The sequence below is a fragment of the Maniola hyperantus genome, chromosome 26, assembly GCF_902806685.2.
Source record: "Maniola hyperantus chromosome 26, iAphHyp1.2, whole genome shotgun sequence".
In the NCBI taxonomy this organism is placed as follows: domain Eukaryota; kingdom Metazoa; phylum Arthropoda; class Insecta; order Lepidoptera; family Nymphalidae; genus Maniola; species Maniola hyperantus.
In genome coordinates this window covers 6,862,107-6,873,213 of record NC_048561.1, presented here as the reverse complement: position 1 = coordinate 6,873,213, position 11,107 = coordinate 6,862,107, and the positions used below count along the sequence as shown (strand labels likewise).

General features: G+C 35.1%; 2 protein-coding genes across 2 annotated transcripts; one reads left to right on the top strand and one right to left on the bottom strand.

The window, feature by feature from the left end:
- The first annotated feature begins 645 nt into the window (after positions 1 to 645).
- Positions 646 to 6,481, top strand: LOC117994505 (phospholipid phosphatase 5). The gene is made up of 6 exons (XM_034982432.2): positions 646 to 806; positions 1,452 to 1,638; positions 2,169 to 2,238; positions 2,711 to 2,839; positions 3,448 to 3,615; positions 4,122 to 6,481. The coding sequence occupies exons 1-6, from the start codon at positions 730 to 732 to the stop codon at positions 4,343 to 4,345; spliced, it is 855 nt and encodes a 284-aa protein (XP_034838323.1). The 5' UTR covers positions 646 to 729; the 3' UTR covers positions 4,346 to 6,481.
- An 844-nt stretch (positions 6,482 to 7,325) lies between these two features.
- Positions 7,326 to 10,739, bottom strand: Alg10 (alpha-1,2-glucosyltransferase Alg10). The gene is made up of 2 exons (XM_069507772.1): positions 10,605 to 10,739; positions 7,326 to 9,890 (listed from the first exon to the last, which is right to left on the bottom strand). The coding sequence occupies exon 2, from the start codon at positions 9,879 to 9,881 to the stop codon at positions 8,439 to 8,441; it is 1,443 nt and encodes a 480-aa protein (XP_069363873.1). The 5' UTR covers positions 9,882 to 9,890; positions 10,605 to 10,739; the 3' UTR covers positions 7,326 to 8,438.
- Between the last annotated feature and the right edge of the window lie 368 nt (positions 10,740 to 11,107).

The window sequence follows — 11,107 nt, the reverse complement described above, 5'->3', positions numbered from 1 at the left end:
AATGTATGAAATGTGCATAATATGAATTTATGACAATAGTATTACGACTTCACAAAACACGTCTCCACTAAAGCAAAAACAAAACGCTTCTTATGTCAAAATTTGCCAACAACTTTAGTATTGCCAGTTTAGAAAGCTTTCCCAATATTAAACATTTTGACGACATTATTTGTAATTGAATTTATCGTTAATTTTTAATGATTTTGTATGAGATAGTGATTAAAAATACAACTTACTCGATAATCATAAAATATAGGAAAGTGTATGTTTGTCTGTGTATCCAGATCACAACTGTGTGTTGTATGCAATACGGGCACAAAAATGGCTTACGCGCTGGGATTTTATCAAATATTTCTCTTGGGGTTTATAACACCTCATGGATGCATCAGGTAGTTTTAACACAACAATTATTAAAAAAAATGAATACAATAATTGAATATAAAATCAGTTCATGAATTATTTTGTTGGATTCTAGTTTAAATGGCTGGTTGGCTGATTGCTAAAATCCATCATTTTATTTTTGAGCAACAGTCACTACAGCGTGTATATTATTTTGCTTTTTTCATAAATGTTGATGGGCAATTCGCACTATAAACTTGCAACACTGCAAAATGCAATAAACTGAAACCATGAAACCATGAAACTGCATTTGGATTCGCACAATGTTTTGAAGTGATCGCAAACGAGAATATTTATTTCACAGTAATCTAAATAATAAAAGTGTTAATAATGCATCTAATACGTTCAGCTAGTTTAAATTTATTTGTGGAAATCCTCTTAAGGATCGTTCTACTCTCCGTTTTCTGGTAATTTATAACCATATGCTATACGTGGCTACACGTAAATATTTGTTATAATTTCTGATAAATTTCACAATTATTGAATGAAATATATTCGTAAACCATGCGTAATTGTGTGGAAAGTTTAATATGAAGCTATATTTCTCATATATAAGTAAAGAAGGCTCGGTATATACGTATTTTTGGGCTTATTCGTAATGCAGAATTTTTTTTTTCGTTATCTATGATAATGAGTAATTTCCACTGATAATTAGCAATTGAAACGTATGTAATTTCATGAATATATAGAGCTTCATATGTAATATACACATCATCATTCATAATGTAGTTTTTATTATTGTGTTTTGAAAATAAAGTTTGTATATTACTTGTGGACTACACAAATTTCAAACCCCTATTTCACCCTCTTAGGGATTGAATTTTCTAAATCCTTTCTAAGCGGATGCCTACGTCATAAAAGCTATCTGCACGCCAAATTTCAGCCCGATCCATCCAGCAGTTTGAGCTGTGCATTGATAGATGAGTCAGTCACCTTTGCCTTTTATTTATTTAAATATTAGTGTGGATTAGTATGGATTTGCCAGTCCAGTACATATGGCTTAACATTCCTTGAGACTTTATAGGAGATTATTTTTTTTATAATATTTCCAGTTACATGGAATCAATGACTCCCTTCATACGAGTCATCCAGCCATCAGAACTTGAGAATGACTGCAAATACCCTCGCCACGAGTCCTATGTCCCTGGTAGTATGTTATGGGCAATAGTGGTATCCGTGCCCTGTGTGCTCACAATCATAGCATGGGCTATTTGTAATGACTGCAATGATGCACTGGAGGTAACTATATCTATAGAGAACTAGCTGATGCTCACACCTTCGTCCATTAGTAGATTTAGGTTTTAAAAACCAATGTAAAGTCTTTGGTTTTCTGGGATAAAAAGTATACTTTGTCACTCTCCAGATTTTTAACTATACCTAGAGTAATAAACTTCTTTATTTTGAATTAACCGCTCTTTTTAAAATAAGCTTTTTTGCTTGTTCCAAAACTGTGCTTTGCGGTGCGAGGTCGCCATTCTAGCACCTTGGGATCCCAACGTCCATCGAATTTTCCAACTATGTGTCATTGGCAGTTCAGCTTCGCAACCCTTGAGCTATGTCGCTTACTCCGGTTCATTTACCTATCAAGGTTCTATGTCTATTGAGCCTCAATAGGTCAACGGGTAAAGTAGTGGACTGAAAACCGAAAGGTCGACGGTTCAAACCCCGCCCGTTGCACTTTTGTCGTACCTATTCCTAGCACAAGCTTTACGCTTACTTAAAAAAAAAAAGGTGCTGTGAATAATATTATGTTGACTTCTTTTTTTCAGTTTCTACTGGCATGGTCGTTGTCTCTTGGCATCACTGGCATACTAACGGACTCAGTCAAATTAATAGTAGGTAAGCTAATTATACTAATATTATGCTATTATTAAGCAATTAAATATCGTTTTCTTTAATGGTGAAGGAAAACATCGTGAGGAAACCTGCATGCCTGAGAGTTCTCTATAATGTTGAGACATACATAAGAGAAGGCTACTTTTAATTCCGGAAAATCAAAGAAATCCCACTGGATTAATAAAAATACATACCTACAGTATGCTGCAGAAAGTAATGTACATCGGCCTCATGAAATTAGGCAGGTAGGTAGGTCTTATAGCACAATCACAAATAAAGGAATAAATCCGAAAACCGTAAATTAGTGATTACATCACAAAAAAACCGGCCAAGTGCGAGCCAGGCTCGCACATCGACGGTTCCGTATCTGAAGATACTCAGAGCCTCGATAGTTGAACGGTTAAAGGACCGGACTGAAATCCGAAAGTTTGCCGGTTCAAACCCCACATGAATCAAAATGTATTTCTTTCCTCAGGTAGGCCTAGACCGGATTTCTTCTACCGATGTTTCCCGGACGGGATTGAAACACCAGACCTGCAGTGTACCGGGGACCCTGGGGATATTATAGAGGGGAGGAAGTCCTTCCCCAGCGGCCATAGCAGCAGTATGTATCATCATCATCAACCAATAGACGTCCACTGCTGGACATAGGCCTCTTCTTCTCTCTGGGCTGGTTTCCGCACTTATTGTTTCCGTCTGTTGTGCGTGTAGGACATAGGTCTCTTGTAGCGACTTCCACACGCCACGGTCTTGCGCCGCCTGAATCCAGCGGCTCCCTGCGACACGTCTGATGTCGTCCGTCCACCTAGTATCACTACCCATATTATATACAAATTTCATACCCCTATTTAGTAAATAATATTTTATTTCTATTTAGATTCTTGGCAGGGGTTTGGAATTTTATAATTTCTAAATTTCTGGTCTGGTCTGGTCTGGTGGGAGGCTTCGGCCGTGGCTAGTTACCACCCTACCGGCAAAGCCGTGCCGCCAAGCGATTTAGCGTTCCGATACGATGCCGTGTAGAAACCAAAGGGGTATGGGTTTAATAAAAAACTTCCATACCCCTTCCAGGTTAGCCCGCTATCATCTTAGACTGCATCATCACTTACCACCAGGTGAGATTGCAGTCAAGGGCTAACTTGTATCTGAATAAAATAAAATAAAAATTGACTTTGGTTGTGACTACTAGTTCCTGCATTATTTCTCTTCCAGTATCATTCTGTTCGCTGGGCATAGCGTCTGCCTGGGTGTGCGGGCGCCTGGGCACGGTGGCCAGGCGGCGAGGCTCTGGAGTCAGGGTGCTGTCCACGCTGGCGCCGCTGGTGGCTGCCGCGTGTATAGCGTTGTCCAGGACCTGTGACTACCACCATCATTGGCAAGGTATGTTCGAATTAGTGGTTTTCTAATGTCCTGTTCTTCTTGGTAAAATCGTCCTTATTGTCATTGAAGGAATGTCTTAATCTATTTTAAAATGTATAATATTCTTTGTGAAAATATCTTAATACTCTTCGCAATTATGTCATAATATTTTTTTCAATAATGTTTTTATTTTTTGCAGAAATTTCCTAATATTCTTTGCAATTGTATCCTCAGTTTCTTTATAAAGTATTCTTTTATTTCAATCCTTTGCAATAATGTTCTGATATTCTGTGCGAAAACAGCCCTACTTATCAGAATGTTATTAATTTTTCTCCAAATAATATATCTATGTATACCTATTCTTAGTAATAATATTCATAAGGGTCATTATTCTTTGCGAAAATATCCTTACATTCTTTGCAAATATCGCAAAACATCCTTTGCAAAAATGTCCTATAGACACAAAAGTTTCTTGATGTAATAATATTTAAAAATTGACTTTGAGAAAAATCATAATTTCTTTACAGATGTCCTGGTGGGGTCCATCTTAGGTCTCTCGGTGTCGTTGTTCTGTTACCGGCAGCACTACAACGCCCTGACGTCGGACCTGTCCGGGGTTCCGTACATAGTGTCCCGGGCGAGCCTCGCCAAGTACTTGAACGGCAAACCGGACATCAGCCCGATCAAGGACGCGAAGGAAGAATCGACGCCATTGCTCAATGGTGCTAAGAAAGAGGACAAATGGATTTAATGTTATTTTAATTGGTGATAGTTTTTTTTTTGTAACTATTAATTGTGATTTTTTTACGACCGATTTTTTAAAGAGTTTTTTTTATATACTTCCACGTCATTGCTGAAGAGCGCAAAGGAAAAGAACAAATGGATTTAATGTTATTTTAATTGGTGATAGTTTTTTTTTTGTAACTATTAATTGTGATTTTTTTACGACCGATTTTTTAAAGAGTTTTTTTATATACTTCCACGTCATTGCTGAATAGCGCAAAGGAAAAGAACAAATGGATTTAATGTTATTTTAATTGGTGATAGTTTTTTTTTTGTAACTATTAATTGTGATTTTTTTACGACCGATTTTTTAAAGAGTTTTTTTTTATATACTTCCACGTCATTGCTGAATAGCGCAAAGGAAAAGCATAAATGGATTTAATGTTATTTTAATTGGTGATCGATATTTTTGTAACTATTAAAATAATTAAGTGCGATTTTTTAAAGGTTTGTAAATAATAATTTCCATGTTATTGAACAACGGCGCAAAGGAAGAGGACAAATGGATTTAATGTTATTTTAATTTGTGATAGTTTTTTTTTGTAACTATTAATAATTAAGTGAGATTTTTTATCAACCGATTTTTATAGGTTTTTCAATTTTAGATATATTTCAATTCCACGTCATTGCTCAATGGCAGAAAGAAAAGGACAAAATATAGACTTAACGTTATTTTTACTGTGATACATTTTTTGATTACCTAACTGACCGACCGCGAATGATGTGATTTTTGAACTGACCTATTTTTGAATTTTATTTGTTTCCACGCCATTGGTCAGTGGCGCAAAGAAAGAGGAAAAATGGATTTGATGTTATTTTAATTTGTGATATCGTGATAAAATGTTGATGTTTTTTTATTTTTTTTGTAATTTGTGAAAGATGTGAATCGAGAATGATCTAGTTAGCAGTTATTTAAATCAAATCATAAGTAGGTATAACAAATTTTAAATTATGTTGGATATATCATTGAAAAATGTAAGAAATGGTGTAAACACTATGTTTTTTAATTTTATCATAAAAAATGTAAGAAATTATGCAGAAAATGTTTTTCCAGTTAACTAAGTTACACATTTAAATTCTTAGAAAAAAAAATATCGAGAAGCTAAATTATTGAATTATAGATATGGCAAACACTGACTATTTTGTATTGACCATAAAGTATTTTAAAAATGATGCAAAAATCAAGTTTTCAAGTGAAGTTTAGTGACAAAAAGATGTAAGTGAGTTACATTCCATTACATGTGATATTTTAGTTACTTACCGTAAACATAGTCGTTTTAGTGTAAATGTAAATAAGTACAGTTTTGCACTTTTATATAATGATTATTTGATACAGCTATTTGTTGTAGGTACTTACTTAAATAGCCTTTTTTTGTAATATTATATATTTTTTTATATTATTTTATATTTTATCCTTGTTTTATTTGGTACAATGGTTGTGTTTTGTGTTGTAACTTGTTCTATTACGTCATTTTTACGCTTAAAAATTATACCACATCTGACATGTACATATATTTTTATTTTTAGACATGTTGGTATTTATATTTTATCTAAATTCATAATAAATTATCAAAATAAAATGATGTTCCATTTAGAGTATGTAATATAGAGTACGTAAGACCTAGTTATCTAGTCTAGATTAAACAAAATTTGTATTTTTAAAATAAAAAAAATAGATGATCACTAAAATAATAATGTACTTATTTAGCACATTACTGAATTTATTATATATAATTGTTAAAAAAATACATGCTACGTATATCAAAAGATTTTAAATCGGTTATTTTATTTTTATCTTATTCTTGCAGATTTTTTGATCAGCCGATTTTATGCTCATCGAAATGTAAATAAATTTATTGTTTATGCTAAGTTTTTACTTTTATTCGGAGTTGATATTGTTAAACAAAATATTAAACCAGCTTGGTGTTTTAAACATTGTTTTTAATCCTGTTTAAATTGGAATGAATTGTTCTTTTTTTACGGTTCTTTTTCCAAACTATAGGTATATATTTTATAAACAATCTAAGTAATTTATTATCATTAAAATGTGACCATCAATATGTACGTACTGATAGTAAGAATAAATGCAATTATTTGAATACAATTTACGTAGTTTTATTTTAGTAGGAGATTTAGGTAGTGGTCCGACCGCCGGCGAGAAAACGACTAACTATCGGCGATTTTCTCTCTCAAGAAGCGCACAATACATTTATTGTGCATGTACATTTACATTCCGTGTAAACGAAAGAGATGCATATATCAAAAGTTGCTCTCTGACTGTTCACACTGCCGGCGACGACTCGCTTTACTAGTATGTTGCTGAGCGACGAGCTTTTAAAAATAAACTAGCTCAGCGATGCTCGCTCGCTTGAACACGTGTAACGTGCGCGCCGGTTTGCACAGGACTGGAGCGACCGCGGGCGAATGATCGCTCGTCGCACTTGCACACTCGCTTATAGCCCGGCGACAAAACTATCGAAACTACACACTCGCTTCCCGCTGATCGCCAACTCGTTTAAGTTTCTAGTTCTAGTCGTTTCTCGTTCATCGTCGGCGGTCGGACTATTGCCTTACACATCCTATAAACCCCTAGAATACGGTAATCAAATCAGTAACTTTTATTGAACGTCAAAACGCGCACTTAGTATGCGATATTCTATGAAATACTGGAATGTGACGTCACATCATAATGACGTACTTTTTTAGTTTAATCGATAATAATTAAAATGGTTATAACATTTAAAACTAACAAAGGTCGTGGATTTTAGGTATTTTGGAAGACCCTCTATTTAATAATCACTGAGAAATAATTTATTTCGGATTTAGTCAAATACCTACCCAATTAGATTCATCGTATACCTTCAAGCTGAAGAGATTACGTTTGGTTACTATTTTTTTTTAAATTTTAATCTTGGGTTTACCCAAAAAAAAAAGCCAAAAAGTTTTTGCCACAAAAGCATTTATTAAATCTTTTCCAAAAAACTTGTGACAGTCACGAAATACAAACAAAACAATAAACAATAGGTGTTTTCTTCCAAAAATATTGACTGGAGCCAACAAAAAAATTGAAAAAAAATATTAATAAGTATACTAAACTAATCTAGGGAAAATATCTTAGATTACACAAATTAATTAGATATTTATTTAATGCAAAAATATAATCTACGATCAATATTAAATTTATTTTCATACAATTAAATGTCTACTACTTAATTATAAATGCATCACATTACATAATATATTATAATAGTTTGTGACAGGTAAACGTGCGGGGCGTCGCCGTCCCGCCTCTTACCCCGATTGCCATGTCGGCCTGTCGCGAACTATACTTACTTATCAAATGTCACACACTCGCCAAAAGTACCTGTCTATCCTATTATCACATTACCTATAATGCGCGACAGGTCGAGGTGGCAATCGGGGTATGAGGCGGGGGAAGGGCGCACACTCCCGCGCTATCCCGGTGCGGATGACTTGCAGGGGCGTCCCTCGCCTCATACCCCGATAGCCATCTCGACCTGTCGCGTAATATGCATGAGCTCAAAAATTTGTATGTTAATTTGTGCTGTGACTTAACAACACATTTTCACAGAAATCTGGTAAACCACAGACAAAATTTCATTACGTTTGATTGATTAATAATACTAACCAATCAAACTCATATGAAGAGATTTGCTTCCTCGTTTCTAATCCGCACTATTTGAATATGGAATGCCCTTGCAGTCAAGTCATTTTTACAGACATTATCTAACACCTTGTATACCCTCTTTGGTTACTAATCTACATCCTAAAAAAAGTATTTTAATAAATTCTAATCTAAATATATAAAAGGAAAAGGTGATTGACTGACTGACTGACTCAACGCACAGCTCAAACTACTGGACGGATCTGGCGGAAATTTGGCATGCAGATAGCTATTATGACGTAGACATCCACTAAGAAAGAATTTTTGAAAATTCAACCCCTAAGGGGGTAAAATAGAGGTTCGAAATTTGTGTAGTCCACGCGGACGAAGACGCGGGCATAAGCTAGTGTTCTAATAAACGAAGAAATGAAAATGGTTACCAAATTATTCTCTGTACTTCCTCAAAATCGTCCCACACTATTTCCTTGGTGAAAAATATATAAAATGTTACTGCATTAATTGCTATGTACCACAAAAACTCTAACAAAACCACTTTGAAAGACGGCCTCACAAACCTTAGTCTTAAAATAATGTATGGCACAAGAAAATATCTTATTTCCACCAATTTCTGTAACGCCAAAGCGAAAAACAGACAGATACAGTACGGTAGTAGAAAAGATATGCAATTCTGATCTTTCAAATTATCATATAGACTGAACAGTAAGAAAATATATGCAGGTACCGTTGCATACATTGCATAATCGTATTTACCGAACCATCTATTCCATATATAAAATGTATAATGACGATTATCAGCTAGCAAATACGGGTGGACTATAGTATCAAAGTGAACAACAATCCCAAATATGATACTTAGGAGCAAAGCGTTAAATTTATTTTTAAAAATCATTTTGATTGTCGATGTGAACTTTGCTAATACGTATGGCAACCCAAATACACCGTAGAATAATAAGAAATACAACAATTGAGGTATATGTATCGTTGCTTCATGAGCCTTCTTATCACCAATCACGATTGAGCCATTCACGTAAAGAAATATAGCGAAGGAAACTAACACACTCAACTGTTGTATTAGAACGTATAAATCTGATAACGATATGAATTTAAATGGCACTCTGAAACATGTTGATAAATGAAATTGTAAGGCAACGATAACGTCCGAGATCGTGTAGTATCTTTTCAATTTAGATGAATCTATATCATTAGCAATTATACTTCGATGACTCATTACTGTTCTACTCAAATAACGATTGCCATAGACTCGTGAACTCCGTATAAGGATATCCAGTAACTTGTGTCCTAAAACCATCGCAACCCATACTATATTTGTCTGTCTCATAAGAACACTTAAGTTTCCAACGAGCAAAATTAGCCATTTGCCTTTATGTCCGATGCATAATCGTGAAAATGCTAACAAAAATAGTAAAGATAAAGTGTCCGTGTAATAGACATGTGAAAAAAAATACAAAGGAGGAAGTATCGTTAAACTCAACGCTTGTAATACAATTTTGATTTGTCTTTCGTTATAACTACCGTATATGAAAGTTAATATTGACACAAATAGCACAAGATTGAAGCAAGACCCGACTAAGTTAACGAAACGCAAATTGTATGTGCTGCAAGGGAAGTAATATCCGACGATGGCGGAAGTGAGATGTAGGCCTGGTAAAGTCGTTATCTTAGGATCCCAGTAGCTGAAGTTTCCTTCGCAGAAGGATACGCCTTGAGGTATATGGAACAGTTCATCAACGACGATTTGGGATGATTTGTTAACTCTATCAAAAATTAATTTTGAGACAGCAAAGTAGAGTGTCACCGCTGTGATGAGGTGTACGTAGTATCGGGTTGATGATTTCATTTTGATGATCTGAAATAAATTAACGGATTTTAATCTTTGGTCCAAAAAAAGTTGTGATAGCCTAGCAGTTAGGAAGTACCGCCTTCTAATCGGAAGTCGGTGGTTCGATCCCAGCCACCTGTAACTTTTCAGAGTTATGTGCGTTTTAAATAATTAAATATCACTTGCTTTAACGGTGAAGGGAAACATTGTGAGGAAACCTGCATGCCTGAGAGTTCTCTATAATGTTCTCAAAGGTCAGTGTGGTAGACTATCGGCAAAACCCTTCTCACTCTGAGAGGAGACCAGTGCTCTGTAGTGAGCCGGGTGGGTTGATGATGATGATGAATTTTTGGTTCGGCAGTCATGCACATGGTGGAGGTGGGTGGGATGGGAAGGGGGATGTCAAGACTACCACAGATTTGGGAAACAGCTTCAACTGAGAAAAGCCGGCAGGAAACAAAGCTCTTTTGTAAAAAACAATGTTACAATATGTAAGTATGCAATACATTAGTAATGTAACTATTGCACTACATGGTAGGCTGCTGAAAACATGTATTTACGTCTTTAAAGATCCGTAAACCTATATTTTTACCCACAATGTGGTTAGAGATGGTGCTTTTCAAACGAAGAAGCTAGAACTATGATATACAATTACAGGGTATAAGAATATCGGGCAGTTTAAACCAAGGTATGTAGGGTTGTCTATAACTGTTTAATCATAACAAAAAACTAGGTTCTTACCCTTTCGTTTCTATATTTTGCTGCAAAAATCTTTAATTTATTCTAAATTTTTCACTTTTCTGATATATAATTTTAATGCGTGTATTTGGTGCACACTTTGGTGTTTCGCTTTTTATTTTAGCGGCATTTTTGACATTTGCGTCAACTCAGACAAAGGCTCCTTAGAGTAAATGTATTCTGTGGATAAAGGACGCTGGCAGCTTTTGTTCTACGAGGTTCTACTATGCCTCCCTGTCAATAACATTCAAGTGTCAAAAGAGCCTTGTCGTACTGTTGTTCGCCGCAAGTGTCTGGTGATACCATATGAAATTTCATGATCTGGATCGGACCTCTGATCGGGTGCAGTGCAGTGCACAAGCGTTCTAATAACCATGGAGCACTCAATAACTATAGATGGATGCTAGACTATGAATAATTTTTGAATTTGATGTCGCTGTCAAGTGTCAAGTGACTTTTAATAACGGTCCCTCGAGGATTCAAAACTTCCAAAAAACATATTTTTA